The sequence below is a fragment of the Heptranchias perlo genome, chromosome X (genome assembly GCF_035084215.1).
Source record: "Heptranchias perlo isolate sHepPer1 chromosome X, sHepPer1.hap1, whole genome shotgun sequence".
In the NCBI taxonomy this organism is placed as follows: domain Eukaryota; kingdom Metazoa; phylum Chordata; class Chondrichthyes; order Hexanchiformes; family Hexanchidae; genus Heptranchias; species Heptranchias perlo.
The window spans coordinates 6,838,849-6,858,713 of record NC_090370.1 but is presented as its reverse complement, the minus strand read 5'-3'; the positions used below and the strand labels follow the sequence as shown (position 1 = coordinate 6,858,713).

At 41.9% G+C, this 19,865-nt stretch overlaps 2 protein-coding genes across 3 annotated transcripts; both read left to right on the top strand.

Moving 5' to 3' along the window:
• Positions 1–3,585: 3,585 nt before the first annotated feature.
• Positions 3,586–8,344, top strand: LOC137307227 (tubulin alpha chain-like). Its single transcript, XM_067976651.1, has 4 exons — positions 3,586–3,692; positions 6,092–6,314; positions 6,549–6,697; positions 6,808–8,344. Exons 1-4 carry the CDS (start codon positions 3,690–3,692, stop codon positions 7,786–7,788), a joined length of 1,356 nt encoding a protein of 451 aa, XP_067832752.1. The 5' UTR covers positions 3,586–3,689; the 3' UTR covers positions 7,789–8,344.
• A 5,756-nt stretch (positions 8,345–14,100) lies between these two features.
• LOC137307226 (tubulin alpha chain) lies at positions 14,101–18,259 on the top strand. Of its 2 annotated transcripts, XM_067976650.1 has the most exons (5): positions 14,101–14,211; positions 14,777–14,898; positions 15,516–15,738; positions 15,856–16,004; positions 17,025–18,259. In XM_067976650.1, the coding sequence occupies exons 3-5, from the start codon at positions 15,618–15,620 to the stop codon at positions 18,003–18,005; spliced, it is 1,251 nt and encodes a 416-aa protein (XP_067832751.1). In that variant the 5' UTR covers positions 14,101–14,211; positions 14,777–14,898; positions 15,516–15,617; the 3' UTR covers positions 18,006–18,259. The 2 variants fall into 2 exon arrangements, with proteins under 2 accessions (XP_067832751.1, XP_067832750.1); XM_067976649.1 differs by lacking the exon at positions 14,777–14,898 and having other exon boundaries at positions 14,102–14,211.
• The last annotated feature ends 1,606 nt before the right edge of the window (positions 18,260–19,865 follow it).

Below are 19,865 nucleotides of genomic sequence, written 5' to 3'. Positions count from 1 at the left end.
AGGGCTCCCCCAATAGGCCAGTGGATAAATGCACCATCCATTGTCAGCCAGAAAGTACAAACCAGGGTTATCTGGGCAGCAGTAGGGGCACTTCAGTGTCTCCAAGCTACGGAAAATCAATCATGGTTTCTGCTCCAGTGACTCCTGCTGGGAAAGCGCACATGGATATCAGATGAGCATATCATCAGATTTGGCTGTGATGCCACCTATGGTTGAACAGCCTACCAACACTCACCATCTAGAATGAAACAAAGGAAAACAAGCACAGGGGTGATGGGTGAATGGGACTTGATGCGAATTAGGGTACGGGCAGCAGAGTTTTGGGTGCCCAGAAGTGATTTCAAGGTTGTAATCTAATTTCAGGGATCAGAGACTGGTTGTATATCATTTCCCCTACACTGGCTCCTGGTCCACCAATGCCACCGTTTTAAAATTCTCATCCTTGTGTTCAAATCCCTCCATGGCCCTCACCCCTCCCTATCACTGTAACTTCCTCCAGCCCCACAACCCTCCGAGAACTTTGCGTTCCTCCAACTCTGGCCTCTTGTGCATCCTCCACTATCTTCGCCGCACCAATGGTGGCCGTGCCTTCAGCTGTCTAGGCCCTAAGCTCTGGAATTCCCTCCTTAAACCTCTCCACCTTTCATGCTGTCTCTCCTGCTTTAAGACGCTCCTTAAAACCTACCTCTTTGACCAAGCTTTTGGCCACCTGTCTTAATGTCTCCTCTTTGGCTCGGTGTCAATTTGGGATGTTTTACTAAGTTAAAGGCGCTATACAAATGAAAGTTGTTGTTAAGCTCTGTTCTGGCACGTATATGTCATCTGAACTGTTAAAATATAGCCTTATAATTTACCCTAATATCTATTGTTCTCTACATTGTTTTAAACCTATAATGAGCAGATTTTACGGTATATCCAATATCTGGTCATTTTCCCATTCAGTAGACCATTATTACAGTACAATATGTACAGAGCATGCTATTTATCTAGAGAATTCTGTCAAATCAAACTGCAGTATACATCACAGGAGCCCAACATATGTTGAAATGGAACCACTTGTAATGAGTTAGCTGATCTCAGTTGGAGGGTAGGTGCTCAAATTGGCTTCAGTACCCTTGAGCTAGGTAAGGGAAAATCAACTAAGGTTCCCACTCCATATATGAAAATCACTATGCAGCAACTCTTGCTGGAGGTACACATGTGGACAGTGAGAGAGCACCAGATCAGGCTGTTTTGTTCCCCCACCCTTCACCGTGACAACTGAAGAATGGTCCTCTGATGAACTCTGTTGGTGCCTGTGGTACTGTGCCCTAGCAAGGATCTTTAAGAGAAGAGACCAAAAGGAGACAAACAAATTAATTTGCCCCAGTGTTTTGAGTGGATATTCTTTCCTGTTACTCAGCTACAAACCTGCAAGAAATAGTGTACAGGTGGACTAGAAATCAACGCAAATCTACATTTTCGCGACCAGATTTGCATAGCCAAACACAAAAACAAATAAGGCAAGGTGCAATCAATCACTATTAGGCATTAGTGTCATGCTAGTGCAGATGCTTATAATTATTACAAAGTTATGCTCTCTCTTGGAAATAGATTAAAATGACTTTGAAATTATTGTATTAATCTAATATTGTCACTGGTTCCGGTTGGATAGGAATACTTTGAACGACCAAATACTGTACATATTTTTTGGAAAACAAGTCACTGTCATGTAAAATAAAATAAAGACTATCCAAGAGGAAATCCCCATCTTGAGAATTGCTAAAAATTATCCTAATCCGGTGTGTAAACTGTCACGGCGGAGTGTATCTCGGTTACTCACTGTCTGGGCTCATTTTTGAAGAATGGTTACTTGGGTGAAGTACCAAATGGCCACATTATACCTGGAGTTCTCACCCGTAGGAGAGGAGTGGTAAAGGAAGAAAATCTGAAGGAAAAAAATTCACTGCAGTATGAGTCACATGGTACAATGTCACTGCAGTATAAATCACATGGTACACAAGAGCAAGCCATCCTTTTGAAATGGATAAACTTTCATAGGAGCTAACAATAACTCCCCACTCGTGCATTTTTTTTAATGTTAAGAAATTATTCTTTGCCTATAAGGAACAGAAGTTGGACTTTTATTCAAGGCAGGCACATCTTTGTGTTCAGGTGACATTAACAAATCGATCTACCTTCATTGCTGCTGTTTAGAATACAGTCTAATCTGAAACCTTCGATATTTTGTAACACTCCTGTCCAATCTATGCACCATCTGATAGAAACGATAAAAGCTTACACCTGGCTATTGTCTAGTGCTGTAATCAGCTTCACGTACCAGCAGAGAAACTGTACGTTCCCATGCTTAACCATATTGTTTGCAGTGCTTTTGTTTCCTTGTTGAATTGTTAAAATGGGATACCTTTGCACAGTCTAATGGTAAAGATCACCTGAAATAAAAACGGTTTAAATAATTGTGCAGGATTACTGGGAAATTGTGCTAAAATAACCTTTCTATACAACTTGACAAAATTAGAATTAGGTAGCTTCTTTAAAGTCACTACAAATTAAACTAGCGCTGCATTGATATACCTACAGCATAAAAGACTGCCTTTCAAACATGAAAAAAATCCCGCTCCCCGTCAGTCTTGGAACATGAAACAATACTGACCAAAAAATTGCATTACTAAGGAATGCATTTTATTTCTCCCACTGACGGCAATATTTGCTGGGAAGGTTAGGGTGTGGCAGACGCCGTTTAGCATTAGAGGGCGCGGGATCTACCAAAGGATGAACTGCAACATGCAGAACGTTTCTTGCTACAATGAGAGCAAGGACAATTAAGCCTCACCTCGTTACAATTGAAACAAAGAGCCACTGTAGCAAACATTACAGATCACCGTATTCATTTCGCACTTTCTACTAACCTATAAATTAAAAGACCACGTTTTAAAATTCAGATTCGAGTAGTGCAAGGCTGGTATTAAGTGATTTATCCTTAACCATGATTTATATTGTCTAAAAGAATTCGTTGGGGAGGGAAAATTCCTTTTGTTAAAGAAATGGAAACGTGACTTTATTAAGGGCGACCATCTTAATGTTTTAAGGGAAGAGAATAGTCAGAAAATTATTTATTTGTAAATTGATATAATTTCTTCAATCGTTTCCTTCATCTAATGAGCAGTTCGATACGTTTTCCAGTATCCAGTAAAGGATATTTGCACTGAATTTCTGTTTACAAGGTTAGATTATATTTTGACCATTTGCCGTTTTGGGAGAGTGGTTTAAATAATTGTTAGAATGTTTTATATTTCAAAAATCCTAATCTTACATTATTTCCGTTCTCCCAATTTTATGGTGTTTTATCAAATGCCAGCCTTTGTTAAAAAGCACAAGTGCTCAAGACGATTAGCTTATTCTGGAGCGTCTGTCGAATCAAGACTCGCGAGACACCTTGTCTCGCAGTAACGGAGGACGTATCCTCCTACCAGAGATGATGGTTCCCCGTCACTCAGACTCACCTCCTCCAATAAGAGCAGGACCGCTGCCCAGGTCCCGGTGTCTGGCCCTAGTATAAGAACATCACCCTACCGTCTGAATTGTAGGTTCTTTCTTACGACGACCCGTAAAAGTCGCGCTGTAGGAAGAAGTCTCTCAAGCCTTCTCTTTATTCCATTTGCTTTGTCTACTACCAGGGACCAGGCATCATGGTAAGATGCTGTTTAATGCAAAAATGGGTTTTCCCAGCAAGCTACACATTTCAATTTAAATTTTGTATTGGATTGTAAGACTTTTGTCCTAATTTTTAAGCATCCTAGTTATGTTTTTAAGTAGAATTGGTTGATTTAATCTTTGAATTACACTATGCAAATTAATCTCTTAAAACATAAAGGGGCAGCTAGATAAGTACATGAGGGAGAAAGGAATAGAAGGATATGCTGATAGGGTGAGTTGAAGTCGGGTGGGAGAAGGCTCGTGTGGAGCATAGACCAGTTGGGCCGAACGGCTAGTTTCTGTGCTGTAAATTCTATGTAATAAACTAAGTTATCTATGAATGATTTAGTTCCAATGGGAAATAAGTATTAAGACCAAAATAACAAGGGGGAAGGTACAGTAAACATTTATGCGATTCACATACAGCACTAATTTTCCGTCGAAACAATCACTTCCTAGTAAGATAAAACAAACTTAAATGTGTTTAAGAAAGTCACTTTTTTTTCATTTGGCTTCTGCAAGTATATAATATCTGGAAGTAAATTTGACCCAAACTTAATAGCGAATTTATTAGATTTGGCCAAGAAAGATCAATGTTGTTCAGGCTTTTCGCTAGCTAATCGCTAGATATATATCTGAAATGATACTTTTAAGATGGAAATTCTGAAATGTGAGTTTAATTTTTAATACAATAGGGAGTGGCTGAGTGTATGGTAATGACCAGAGGATATGAGCTGAATTTATCAATCCTCCCCTTCAAATCACTTTGTTTTGTCGGGCAACTGTAACATTTCCAGACACTTCACATTTTCCTGTACTATGGTTTATCGACCTGCAAGCTAGATAATTTCAGACCTGTTTGCCTGGCGAAATCACTGCGGGTCTGATTACTAACGGCATTACGTCAGTATGGTTATGCGTCGGGCACAAAGCCAACGTCAAACGAGATCACTAAGAATTATACAGTGTATTGTATCTCAATTTGGCGCTATGCTGAGGATTCGAAGTACAGACGATTCAAATTTGGAGTCCGTATTGGTTACTGGATTAAAAGGTCCTATTTGAAAAATCTGGAAGCTTGGAGAAAAGATTTCAACCTGACCTTTTGGCATCTGGCAAAACAATGGGATACATTCTATTATCTGAAGGTTTTTTGGGGGGGAAGGGAGGGATTAAGAACGGTAGGTGGAGGCAATCCGCACTGCAGTGTGACCCCACCCAAATTCAGCCTCAGACTTTCAGCAGCTCATCAATATTGCAGCACTGAACCCAAAGAATTGCACGCATGGGCCGTGTTCAGCCCAGCGGATATGGTTTCTCAGAATAAGAGCAATTGTAATCGCAAGAAGCAGCTCTAGGTTTGCTGAGCAACCAAATTCTAGAGATGAACTACATTTTACAGGCGGGACCAAAATCCTTTTCTCATCCTCGTACCTTATAAAAAATGTTGGGTTGTAAAACCGTTATTCCTATGCTTCATTTAAACGATTTTCTCAGCAATGTCGACTGATTTGCACCTTCAAAATGTATATTCAGGCACAAACTAGGGTATCACTTAAGGATTAAAATGAGATTTGAATTACTTTGTGAAATGGCAACCATTGCTAAAAGGCAGTTCATGTATTTAATACAAACAGGAACTATAGCAAAATGCACATTAAGATGGTAGAATACCATTAGTAATAGTAATTACATTTTATTGCCGAATTGATAGATGTAATCCTCTTGTGTAACATTGGTGGAGTATTGAGGAGGCACTATTAAACTTGGTGAACTGCTGGGTGATGAGTCCAATTTCTGTATCGGCTGCAAACCTGAGTTACCAAATTTAATCCTGTTTCTGCTCACATTAATATCTACTCTCATTAATATCTACTCAATCTCAGGCTGTCTGTGTCTGCTTCTTCTTTGTACCAACTTCAGACATGTTTTGAGTCCCATTCCTACCACACACACTGATACCTTCTGTTAGATGTGGGGCTTGAACATCAATTTCCAATTCACCACCTCTGCACACACAACCAAAATGATAGCAGCACCACCTCTGACCAAATTCTACCATAGTGACCTACGAGTGAGTCCAGCACAAGTACAGCTGCTTCATACTAACTAAATGTACCCTAAAGCCCTGCCCTTCACGTCCCGTTCCCCCCCCCTCCTCCTCCGCTGGACATTCGATTGTATGAGTCAGATCTGCTACATCAGGTAGTCGGTAAGAAGCCTAGGACAACTATCGGATGATGGATTTGCAGCCGATTCAGGGGGGTACGTTTGCACCCTCATTGGGGGAGCAGTTGACCTCCCTAAAGCTGGTGCTTGGGATGAGCATGAATACAGAAATATTAGATGAGGTATTCAAGTAGTTGATCACAACTTTGTTTTTGTTTCTCCACAGCGTGAGTGTATCAGTATCCATGTTGGCCAGGCTGGTGTCCAGATCGGCAATGCCTGCTGGGAGCTCTATTGCTTGGAACATGGCATCCAGCCTAATGGACAGATGCCCAGTGACAAGACCATCGGAGGTGGAGATGATTCCTTCAACACCTTCTTCAGTGAAACAGGAGCAGGCAAACATGTTCCACGGGCTGTGTTTGTGGACTTGGAGCCAACTGTAATTGGTAGGTGACTACTCATTTATTTCATTGCTGTTTATTGGATATTTGGAGTGACCACTCTTTTTTGGTTTGCAAGCATAACTTATTTTGAGCTATCTGAAAAACTAAACATAGCTCCTTGTATTTAAATAGGTTTTCAATCTGCCATTTTTGCTTATCACAAATCACACCAATATTCTTTTTCCTACCTGTTTGATAATCCATAGCTGAGTAACTGAAATCATTTTACTTTTTCAGATGAGGTTCGTACTGGTACTTACCGTCAGCTGTTCCACCCTGAGCAGCTCATCACTGGGAAGGAAGATGCAGCCAATAATTATGCCCGTGGTCATTACACAATTGGCAAGGAGATCATTGACCTGGTTCTGGACCGAGTCCGTAAACTGGTAAATATGTTACGTGTCTCAGGCAGGGCATGTTGTGTGGAAGCAAAACAGTCTTGCGGCTGGTCATATTTAGATACCAGGTAACTGAAATGTACATTTGTCTTCCACAGGCTGACCAATGCACAGGTCTCCAGGGTTTCCTGGTCTTCCACAGCTTTGGTGGTGGTACTGGTTCTGGTTTTACATCCCTGCTGATGGAGCGTCTCTCAGTTGACTATGGCAAGAAATCCAAGCTTGAATTCTCCATCTACCCAGCTCCACAGGTGTCTACAGCAGTGGTAGAACCCTACAACTCTATCCTGACCACCCACACCACCCTGGAGCACTCAGATTGTGCTTTCATGGTTGACAATGAAGCCATCTATGACATCTGCCGAAGAAACTTGGACATTGACCGACCAACCTACACCAATCTGAACCGACTAATAGGTCAGATAGTGTCGTCTATCACAGCCTCCCTTCGTTTCGATGGTGCTCTGAATGTTGATCTGACAGAGTTCCAGACCAACTTGGTGCCATACCCCCGTATCCACTTCCCATTGGCCACCTATGCACCAGTTATCTCAGCTGAGAAAGCCTACCATGAGCAGCTTTCTGTGTCTGAGATAACCAATGCTTGCTTTGAGCCCGCCAACCAGATGGTCAAATGTGACCCACGCCATGGCAAGTACATGGCCTGCTGCCTTCTTTACCGTGGTGATGTAGTGCCAAAAGATGTCAATGCAGCTATTGCTACTATTAAAACCAAACGTAGCATTCAGTTTGTGGATTGGTGTCCAACTGGTTTCAAGGTTGGCATCAACTACCAGCCTCCCACTGTGGTACCTGGAGGTGACCTGGCCAAGGTTCAGCGAGCTGTGTGTATGCTGAGCAACACCACAGCCATTGCTGAAGCTTGGGCTCGCCTGGACCACAAGTTTGACCTGATGTATGCCAAGCGTGCCTTTGTTCATTGGTACGTTGGTGAGGGTATGGAGGAAGGTGAGTTCTCGGAGGCCCGTGAGGACATGGCTGCTTTGGAGAAAGATTATGAAGAAGTTGGTGTTGACTCTGTTGAAGGGGAAGGAGAAGAGGAAGGAGAAGAATATTAAAATGTTTTCCATGTCAAAATATGGTGCTGCTGTAACAGGGAACCAAGATAAAAGTATAAAACATTGTGAGTTAAACATAATTAATTGTAACTGAAGATTGACCAACTTGAAGTGGGGTCCTTCAATTTGCGAATCATCAGTTACAAACTGCTGCATGATTCATGTCCATTATTGTTCAATCACACCTTAAATGATGTTTGCATTCCATATTTATTTAAAAAAGCAAATGCTCTGCTGTTTATACAACTTTTCTTCACTACCCAAGGTTGCATTTCTTCTCATGCTACACTATATTTTGTGTCATTATGCCAAACAGCCTCAATTGACCTCAACTGGCTTTGGATGAGAATTGGATAGCTAGTCTTTTCATTATTTAAAGAAGGTGTGATTGAATGTTTTGCTCACATACCAATCATAAACTGTAGCAATGTACATCTAAATTAGAGATTGCTGTGCAGCATTGCAAAAGCAAACTTGTGTTGCAAATCTAACTCACATGTTCTGTCTTTATTGGTTTCTCAATAAATAAGATCCCTGTCTTTATCTGCCTCTTGCATGCTAACATTTTTTAATAGATCAAACTTGTAAACTGCTCTCCTCTTCCACTAGAACCCATTAGGTAATAGGGCACAGCAAAAGCTGGAGTTTTCAGTACTAAATGGGACTTGAGAGTAGTGCAACTACAAACATTTATACTTAAATACATTGAAGTTCCAAAATACCATGTGAAGTCAATCCATACCATTCATTTTTAAAGGTGAAAAGGAACTTTAAATCAACCCTTGTATTTTAGGTATTTAAAATTATGTTACAAATACTTAAGAATGCCCTAGATACTTGAATCTGTTTCACTTCATCAGCTACATCCTAATGCAGTAATACTAGGTTGATGTAAGGCAAGTGGATTGTAATATGAATTTTTATATACATGTTGCCATATTCCCATCACACCAAAAAATGGACTAGCACCACTGATAAGGGGAGCTAATATTACAGCAGATTGGCTGATAAACTTGGAAATAGATAGAAACCCTATACATGGGAACATTTTTGTGCCTAGGGGTTATTTAGTGACAAGTACATCACATTTGCAGCTTGACCTTACATTTAAAAATTCCCTCAATTTAGAGACTAGTCTGGTTCCACAATAACTGATACTGAGAGTTTTTTTTAAAAAGGTTCGATAAGCTGATCACAGCCAGTACAGAGCAGGGATGCTACAATTTACATCAGCGTCCTTAGGTAGGGAGTGAGAAAATAGTCGTGTTCTCACACCTGCACTCTGTCCAGTAACCTGAGGGCAGTGTGGATGTCTTGTAAGGACAAGATCGGCCTTTGCTGCAATGGCCTATTTCCTCCCCCCCCCCCCCCCCCCCCAATATCAGTGGTTATATCACCCACTTCTTTGAGGAATTGGAGGGTGCCCACGATCCTAGAGCAAGGGGCTAATGTTTTCAGGAAGGGGGGGAAAGGAAATGTTTTAGGGAACCACTTTTTACAGTCACATTAATTTCAGGGGTGAAAACATGTTGCCTTAGATCCACTCATTTATTTCAGACAGCTTTAACAGCTATTCTGTGGCAAATGCTGAATGTGTGCTGAACTTCAGACAAGGGAAAGAGCATCCTCCTCTAGATAGATTTTACTGTTGGTATAATTTACTAACATACCAGCAAACAGTTTGTGGAGAAAAACTATATGTAAGCTTATAATTAATGATTGTAAACATTTGAAGATGCATAATTAATTATGTTGAACAAAAATTAAGGTTTCATGAAATGTATGTTTGCAACACTACATGTCATCATGGTCTACTGCTAGATTATTTTAAGTCTAACTTTAAAGATTCTTGTGTAACAATCAAATACAATCAGTACAATTTTTTTTTAAAAGGGAAAACTATTCCTAAGCGGTGACCCCAGCCCTGCTTTGAAAATTAGCAAAACTTAATAGATCCCTCTGCACTGAGAGCACATTAGGAAGGAAACATCCAACCAGTGGGTCAGGAGATAAATGCACCATTTGGGAGAACTAAGCAGACATTTCTGTAAACTGATCAAGAGCACTGACTCACTGTTGCAAGGATATGGTTCCATGTGCACCTGGTACCTCAGCCAGGTGGTCATTCTTAACATGTAAACTCTGTCAATGAATGTCAGTACCTGGTCTGTACTGAGTTAGCTGATCTCAGCCAGGGTGGCAGGCAATATAGGCGCTATAACTGGCCTGGGTTAAAAGGGAGAGAAAACAGTCTGCTCCTGGTTGCTGTGCAGTGAGTTATACTGGAAAGTGTCCACATGTGGAGGACAGGATTAGGCTTCGCTATGACGCTTCCCCCCCCGCCCCGGTCCACAGTCAAATAACCTGCTCACACATGAAGAGAGGCCACTTGCGTTGAGGTACCAAAAACTGCCAGTACCCATGGAATACACACTGGGTTGAGCTGTAATGCATTAGCTGGCCCTTGAGAATAGAGTGTGAAATGTGGCTAGAACCAACCCTTGAAGTCTTTACTGAGTTACAAACCGATAGCACAGACTCATTTCTGTAAATCACAAGAGCAGAACATTTGGGCAATGGTCTCAAAAATTCCACCAATCCATAATTAATATTACTTCAGCCTAAATTTTCCATTCCAGGCAACCTAGCATCACATGACTTGAGAGCTATGATGCACAGTATAGAGCAGGATGTCAATCAACTAACCTATACCAGAATCAAGTGTGATCTCATGGAAAACCTTTATGGTAGGTGCATGTTGAAAAGCCTAATATTCACTGTCTGGTGTCACACATTAAGAATGGGCACTTGGCCAAGGTACCAGAGAGCCACCAGCACCCATGGAACAAATTTTTGGAGGACAAAAACAAATCAGAGTCAGGCATTTAAAATGATGCACAATTGACGTATTTGACTAGTTTAAAATATTTTCATAAATGAAACCAATATTTTTCAAACTCAATGAAAGGTTAAAGGTGATTTTTTACCTCAGGTTCTGGTTTAGTTCCATAGCTAGCAATGGCTTAGGGCCTACCTTATCAAACCGCTGCTCTCCATGTGAGCCTGAAGTGTTGGAAAGTCAGCTCCCTGAAGTCTGATTCTTCCCTTATCTGGGATTTGCACCTAGGAACATATATAGAAACAGGAGTAAGCTATTCTGCCCAATGAACCATTCCACCATTTTGTTAGCCATGTGAGTTCTAACTCCAATTTTCTGATTTCATTTCAACAACAGCAACTTGCATTTATATAGCGCCTTTAACATAGTAAAACATCCGAAGGTGCTTCACAGGAGCGTTATCAATCAAAATTTAACACCGAGCCACATAAGGAGATATTAGGACAGGTGACCAAAAGCTTGGTCAAAGAGGTAGGTTTTAAGGAGCATCTTAAAGGACGAGAGAGAGGCGGAGAGAATTAGGGAGGGAATTCCAGAGCTTAGGGCCTAGGCAGCTGAAGGCACGGCCACCAATGGTGGAGTGAAGAAAATCAGGGATGTGCAAGAGAAATTGACGGGCAGGCAAAAATCCAGTTGATCCATCAAGCCTGCCCCACACCATGATGGCTAGAGCATCATGACTAGACACTTCCTTACCACTGCACCCCCCCCCCCCTGCCATCTACCCAGCACGGTTCTGTAACCCTTAATACCCTCAGGCAATTGAAACCAATCCAGGAGATCACATGGACCAAGTGTTATCAATAAAGACACTTACCTTCTATATGATGTGATCTCTGCCCCAGTCAAGAACCAATCCAGCTCCCTCTTGAAGGCAGGCAGAGAGTCAGCACCCACCACACCAGCCGGCAATGTATTCCATAGGCTCACTACTCTCTGGGATGCCTAACATCCAGTCTATTCCTACTCTTATATAGTTTAAACTCCTGTCCCCTGGTCCTCCCCAATTTGTTAAACTGGAATAATCTATCAATAGACACACGGTCCAGCCCTTTAATTATTTTATGGACCTCTATCAGGTCACTGCTAAGTCGACACTGCTCTAAAGTAAATATGGAGATGCCGGTGATGGACTGGGGTTGACAATTGTAAACAATTTTACAACACCAAGTTATAGTCCAGCAATTTTATTTGAAATTCACAAGCTTTCGGAGGCTTCCTTCCTCAGGTGAATGTTGTGTAAAATTGTTTACTAAAGTAAATAGACTAAGGCCCTTAAGCCTATCTGAGTAACTGAGGTTCTTTAAGCTAGGAATCATTCTCATAGCTCTCCTCTGGATCGTTATCAAGGCCACTATATCACCTACCTTGTGTGGGGACCAAAACTGGGCACAGTACTCTAGATGCGGCCTGACCATCGACCTGTATAATGACAAAATGATGTCCTTTGATTTATACTGAATGGTTCTATTAATACAACTGTTAGCTTTAGCTACAGCTTCTCTACATTAGTCATGAATCTTTAGTGATCTGTGCATAATAAAACCTAGATCTTTTTCTCTTCCAGTATTGTTCCCTGCAAATGATATGCATATTCTGTGTTGGCCCTACCAACATGCATGACACTACATTTATCATAGTTAAATGCCATTTGCCATTGTGTGGCCCATTCCCCTAGCACATCTAAATCTTTTTTGCATTTGATTGCACTCCTCTACTGTTTTTACCCTTGCAGAAATTTTGGTGTCATCTGCAAACTTACTTACCATACTCTCAACACAACTTTCCAGGTCATTAATAAAGACAGTGAACAGTAGCAGGCTTAAGACTGATCCCTGGGGGCATCACTAGTAACATGTCTCCAAGCTGATCCACATCCATTAACTACAACTTTTTGAATTGGAGCCGATTCCTAATCCAGCGTTTCAAATTCCTACTGATATTACAAGATTCTATCTTGTGAAGTAACCCAGTGTGAGGTACCATATCAAAGGCTTTCTGCGAGTCCAGGTAGACAATGTCTTCTGGATTTTCGTCATCCACTACCCTAGTGACTTGCTCAAAAAACTCCAACAAATCTGTACGGCACAATCTATTTTTCCGGAAGCCGTGAATTTCTAATGGGCTCTTCTCTTTCCCAGTGATCATAAAGGGCATCTCTTATGATCCCTTCTAGTATGTGTGAGGAACAGGCTATAGTGTCACAACCCCCCCCCCCCCACCACAAAATTTGTCATGTAATGCATACTTGTGGGGCATGTGACCTTCAGGTTTATCAGATACTATAAATGTTATGTTCTTTGTAATTTATACGTATTTATCCAATATTCTTTCTCTGTAGTAGGATTTTTGGCTTCTGAGATTGCTTTTGATACTGTCCAGAAATGTTACTGTAAATATTAGATGGTTGTTTGTTTTTATCATGTTATCTTCTAGCTCCTGAGACAGCCTAGACGATATGCTCAAGTCTCTGGAGTGGGGCTTAAACCTACAACCTCTAATTCAGAGGCGAGAGTGCTACCACTGAACCAGAAGGCTGATATTTAATGCTTTTAGGCCTCTGCCTATTAACTCACCAAAAAAAATCTCTTTATAAAGGGAATTGTGTGCAGTTTTGCATTGCATACCTCTATTTTAATGTTATCCGCACTAAAATCCTATTGTGTTGTAGGTATAGAAACAGCATTCTCTATTGAATTTTGTACTACAGCAAAGCTTAGGCATTTAAAAAGTAATGCTGCAAGGGATACATTTAATTATAATATACTATGTAGCGTCTGTCCTTTTTGACATTCGTAAATAAGGTTTCTGAATACATGATGGGGGAGTGATGTAAATTCTGCAGTAACTGCGGGCTCGGTCAGATTGTTCTCATAGACCGCATTCTGCAATCTCGTTGATCCCCGCCCTTAATGCAGATGCCTGCAGAGAACGGATTTCATTATTCATATACATATACGCTCTTAAAGCTTCAACTGCCTTTTGAGCTTTTTTCTTTACGCCTGTCCAAATATTATGTGATCAAATAGATGAAATGTTGGGGGTTTTAACCTTTATCCCCCCAGTTTTGTTACAAAAATGGTTATCTCTGAAACAACAACATCAAAGGCGTTGCCGGACTGCTGTTAAGATTGAAGAGCAGGGCTGGAAAAATATACAGATACCATTTTTAATACTCAACCGAAACAGAAAGAGAAATATCTGCCCCATTTCTGGTACATTCTGCAGGATTTTTATTTTGCGCAGCTCCTGAAACGGGACTCGAACCGTTAAAGCTGACGTGTTTTAGAATAAAGGCACTCGCCCAATCAAAAGTTGACTGACATATCTCCCCACCCCCCCTTCCTCCTCATAACCAATAGCAATGAAAGAGTGGACGAAGGCCGACCTCTGTGGGTATAAGATAGCACTATTCTTCAGTCCTTTCCATTCGGTTACTTACATCGACTCGTTACCGTCGAGCAAAGTAACAGTCACCTTTTGTAGGCGTCATTCTGATAACTAATATAACTTGAAAAAAAATGGTGAGTATGCAATATTGCTAACACTTAAAAAAAATTAAGCTTGATAATCGGGCAGTTCATAATTAGGATGATAGCAATGGTGCAAAATTGTACTAAAATAATTAATTTCGCAATGAATTCTATTATCAACATGTTGCAATTTCTTAAGAGCAACATTATATTTAATTTTGGGCATGAAAACAATGTAGTAATGAAGTCAATAATGTGGGAACATTATTGAGACTGAGACCTAATTCGCCTTTACTGCTATTAAAGCTCGGTGTTATGAAATGATTTCCTCCCCCCCCCCCCCCTAATTTGACACAACACATTGGCCTTGCAGAGGTGTAAATGTGTTCTTCGTTGGGGAGAGGTCGCTGAATCAATTATTTCGCGCGAATGTGCAGCGATGAGTAGGGACTGTTGTCGCTGTAAGGGGGATTCGCTTTACAAAAAAATAGTCATCTTAATAGCACTCGTGTGTGTATAATGCACGGCATGGGTTGGAAGGGTAGGCGTCGCTGTCCATTTTTAATACATTTTTACCCGCCAGAATCAGAGGCTTTGGTTTCCTTTTCATCCGCAGGTAAATTCGTACGGTTTCAGCGTTCCTTAATGCTTTACATTTAATACGCGCCAGAGAGCTCCTTCTTTCGTGGCGGTTGCTTTGAGCGATTGTCTTTCGGTGTAGAGGGAAAAACGCGGGAGGTGAGTACCGCGTCGATTATATTATAGATGCGCAGTTTAAAAAGTAGGGAACTGAAGGGTAGACAATGCAGTCATTCTTGCTCTGCAATTTCAATTGCTCTTGAAAGCCAATGGCTGCGAGTGCCATGAAGATGTCGTTTTGTAGCAAATCTGTCAATTCAACTGTGAGACATCTTGCAGCTGCTGATGGAGAGAAACGATCTATGACAGAGCCTGTATGTTAATATGGCCGACGCTCTCAGGCACGTTGGCTGTGCCGCAGTGAGCATTGTAAATGGCTACAATGCACCTGAGGGTGGCGGCGGGAAACTGCATCTCCCACTGTACCTGCGTCAGCTCAATGCCTCCGTGATCTAGCGGAGTGACATGAGCGCTTGGCCCCGCTCTCTTGGGCATGTATGCTGATGTTTCAGTCAAGTAATATTTAAAAACATCGCATTTCCTAATTACGCGTTGAAGTTGTCAGCATCTTTGGGGATTTTGCATCAGTTTCCTGTAATGTCATGGTACCCTTTTTTCAAAGAAAATGCTGGAATCAGCACTATACTAAAAGATCACTATTTGTGTTAATACTCTTCTCCACAGCATGTATTAATATTCCTTTCTCTCCTCCACAGCGTGAGTGTATCAGTATCCATGTTGGCCAGGCTGGTGTCCAGATCGGCAATGCCTGCTGGGAGCTCTATTGCTTGGAACATGGCATCCAGCCTGATGGACAGATGCCCAGTGACAAGACCATCGGAGGTGGAGATGATTCCTTCAACACCTTCTTCAGCGAGACAGGGGCAGGCAAACATGTTCCACGGGCTGTGTTTGTGGACTTGGAGCCAACTGTAATTGGTAAGTCATTTTAAATACACATTTTCTATCCTGCAACTAAAAATAAAGCAACATCATTTAACCGCAACTATCTTTAATCCACTGCTGACCAATTTTGTGTTTTAAATTGTTTTTCAGACGAGGTTCGTACTGGTACTTACCGTCAGCTCTTCCACCCTGAGCAGCTCATCACTGGGAAGGAAGATGCAGCCAATAACTATGCCCGTGGTCATTACACAATTGGCAAGGAGATCATTGACCTGGTTCTGGACCGAATCCGTAAACTGGTACGTCGTGTTTACTAGAGCTGAACAAGTGATTAATAACGGGATATGTTGGTAGTGCACTAAAAACTGTTGCATAAGTTCATTTTTGTTTCAGCTGCTTGGAAAAATAGCGATGCACATTGTGCTCCAATTTCTGAGTAGGGAGTAAAGGAAACACTGGTCAGTATGATCACTAGTATCTTTGGTCGGTGTATAAAAGAAAAGCCTTTCACGACCTCAGGATGTCCCAAAGTGCTTTTCAGCCAACAAAGTACTTTTGAAGTGTAGTCACTGTTGCAATGTAGGAAATGTGAAAGCTAATTTGCGCACAGCAAGGTCCCACAAACAGCAATGAGATAAATGACCAGATAATCTCTTTTTTTGGTGATGTTGACTGAGGGATAAATATTGGTCAGGGCACTTGGGAGAACTTCTCTGCTCTTCCAATGGTGCCATGGGATCTTTTGCATCTACAACAGAGGGCCTTGGTTTAACGTCTCATCCAAAAGACGGCATCTCTGATAGTGCAGCACTCCTTCAGTACTGCCCTAGAGTGCTAGCCTAGATTATGTGCTCAAGTCTCTGGAGTGGGACTTGAACCCACAACTTTCTGACCGAGGCGAGAGTGCTACCACCTGAGCCATGGCTGTAAAATTGTTAACTTTTTTTTAATTTAAAGGTCATTCAAGATGTTGCGGAGCCGTGCAGAAGTGGTCTCTACTGGGTTACACAATTGTGGTTGACATTGGCCTCTGCTGCCCACCCCCCCGCTCCAATCTAGACTTGCCAGGGTCTGCTCGTGACTACTGTCGAGTGACCTTTCAATAGCATGGATGTTGCCTGCAGATCAGGCTTGGATGTATTTGCCCCCATAAGTAGCATAGCAGTGCTCATTACTGAAGTTTACATAGGATTAGTTATTTGGAGGAGTAATGGGAGCTGTCAGAATCCATGTTGTCACTACTTTTAGGAGAGCAGGTGCAAAATGAGGAAAGCACCTCTTAATATGTCATACTTTACGGAGCTGTTTTTTCTTTACAGGCTGACCAATGCACAGGTCTCCAGGGTTTCCTGGTCTTCCACAGTTTTGGCGGTGGTACTGGTTCTGGTTTTACATCCCTGCTGATGGAGCGTCTCTCGGTTGACTATGGCAAGAAATCCAAGCTTGAATTCTCCATCTACCCAGCTCCACAGGTGTCTACAGCAGTGGTAGAACCCTACAACTCTATCCTGACCACCCACACCACCCTGGAGCACTCAGATTGTGCTTTCATGGTTGACAATGAAGCCATCTATGACATCTGCCGAAGAAACTTGGACATTGAACGACCAACCTACACCAACCTGAACCGCCTCATCAGCCAGATAGTGTCGTCTATCACAGCCTCCCTTCGTTTCGATGGTGCTCTGAATGTTGATCTGACAGAGTTCCAGACCAACTTGGTGCCATACCCCCGTATCCACTTCCCATTGGCCACCTATGCACCAGTTATCTCAGCTGAGAAAGCCTACCATGAGCAGCTTTCTGTGTCTGAGATAACCAATGCTTGCTTTGAGCCCGCCAACCAGATGGTCAAATGTGACCCACGCCATGGCAAGTACATGGCCTGCTGCCTCCTTTACCGTGGTGATGTAGTGCCAAAAGATGTCAATGCAGCTATTGCTACTATTAAAACCAAACGTAGCATTCAGTTTGTGGATTGGTGTCCAACTGGTTTCAAGGTTGGCATCAACTACCAGCCTCCCACTGTGGTACCTGGAGGTGACCTGGCCAAGGTTCAGCGAGCTGTGTGTATGCTGAGCAACACCACAGCCATTGCTGAAGCTTGGGCTCGCCTGGACCACAAGTTTGACCTGATGTATGCCAAGCGTGCCTTTGTTCATTGGTACGTTGGTGAGGGTATGGAGGAAGGTGAGTTCTCGGAGGCCCGTGAGGACATGGCTGCTTTGGAGAAAGATTATGAAGAAGTTGGTGTTGATTCTGTTGAAGGGGAAGGAGAAGAGGAAGGAGAAGAATATTAACTTTGAATTCCTGTCTAATTCACAAAAGCATGCATCTTGTATCTAAGCTCCAGGCTCACTTCATTCCAGTGTTCAACTATTGTGTGATGTTACACAGCCAGGGTGTTAGAAAAAGTACCAGCTTGGTACTGTGTAGAATACGTAACAATCTTTACGGTTGTCTTTGATCTGTGATCATGTTTGCTTGTGTCTATGCATAACCTTTTTCATCATGTCAGATGCAATAAAGGAGCTTAAAGAACTCACTTAATCCATTCCTTGGCATGTTTCTTCATCAAAACTAATCCTGTCTAACTGAAGCTTGAATTGTGATGGGAAATTTTCCTAAAGACTGAGGGCTGGCTAAAATCAGAAATGACAGGGCAATAATACATAGCAGAAATGAAATAGTCTTGTTTGAGGTTTAAGTGATAAAACAGAGGCTGAATATGCTGTTGGAATCTGAATGCTGAATCTACTCAAGTTTCTGCATCCATCCCAAGTTATTCAGTTTCCCTTCCCTGCACTTTTGGCGCAGTTGCCATTTCTGGACCCTGCAGTGTGATGCCAGACTTGAGCATATCTAGTGCATGACATGTTGAACAATATCTATCTTCCCTTCTCATCTGTTATTGCCTCCCCATTCCATGCTCCCTTGTCCTAAAATGCCTTCTTAGAATTCCTACAATCTGCTTTGCCTACAGCATTGCGATCACATCAGTCACATCACTAATGACTTCTTATGACTGCAACCATGGTGCATTATCCCTTGAACCTCTGCAGTTGATCACTCCATCTTCCTCAACATCCTTTCCTTTTTGGTCCACCTCCAGGGATTGCACATTCCTTGTTCCTGTCCTAGGAACAGGAATAGGCCATTCAACCCATCAAGCCTGTTCTGCCATTTAATTAGATCATGGATGATGTGTATCTTGACTTCATTGGTTCCATACCCTTAATACTCTGGCCCAACAAAAATCTATCACTTAGTTTTAAAATTTTCAATTGATCCCCCAGCCACAACAGCTTTTTGGGGGAAGAGAGTTCCAGATTTCCACTACTCTTTGTGTGAAGTGCTTCCTGACATCACCCCTGAACAGCCTAGCTCTAATTTTAAGGTTATGCCCCTTGGTCTGGACTCTTCCACCAGAGGAAATAGTTTCTATCTATGCTATCCAATCATTTAATTGTCTTCAACACTCAATTATGTAATCCCTTAATCTTCTATACCTTAGGGAATACAAGCCTAGTCTGTGTAACCTGTCCTTGCAATTTTATCCTTTTAACCCCAGCATCATTGGTGAATCTGCACTGCACCCTGTCCAAGGCCAATATATCCTGAGGTGTGGTGCCCAGAGCTGAATACAAAAACTCCAGATGCGGTCTAAACAGATTTTATACAACTGTAGAATAACTTCCACCCCTTTTGTCTTCCAGCTCCCTTGAGATGAAGGCTGACATTCCATTAGCCTTTCTAATTACTTTTTGTACCTGTCCACTAGTTTTTAGTGATTTCTGTACATGGACCCCTAAATCTCTAGGAACTCCACAGTTCCTAGCTTTTCACCATTTAGAAAATACTCTGATCTATCTTGCTTGGGTCCAAAGTGGATGACCTCACACTTCCCCACATTGAACTCCATCTACCACAGTTTTGCCCACTCACTTAATCTATCAATGTCCCTTTGCAACTTTCTGCTCCCATCTACACTATTTACTGTGCCACCTAACTTAGTGTTGTCAGCAAACTTGGATATACGGCTCTCTATTCCTTCATGTAAGTCGTTGATAAATAGTGAAAAGCTGTGGCCGCAGTACAGAGCTCTGAGGTCACCGAGTCACATCTTGCCAATTGGAGTACATACCTTTTTATCCTTACTG

Bases quoted from the DNA above. Each gene is read 5' to 3' on its own strand.
- LOC137307227 (XM_067976651.1), top strand. The intron at 6,315-6,548 runs GTAGGTGACTAC...TTACTTTTTCAG, and splicing joins CTTGGAGCCAACTGTAATTG to ATGAGGTTCGTACTGGTACT. The intron at 6,698-6,807 runs GTAAATATGTTA...TGTCTTCCACAG, and splicing joins TGGACCGAGTCCGTAAACTG to GCTGACCAATGCACAGGTCT.
- LOC137307226 (XM_067976649.1), top strand. The intron at 15,739-15,855 runs GTAAGTCATTTT...ATTGTTTTTCAG, and splicing joins CTTGGAGCCAACTGTAATTG to ACGAGGTTCGTACTGGTACT. The intron at 16,005-17,024 runs GTACGTCGTGTT...TTTTCTTTACAG, and splicing joins TGGACCGAATCCGTAAACTG to GCTGACCAATGCACAGGTCT.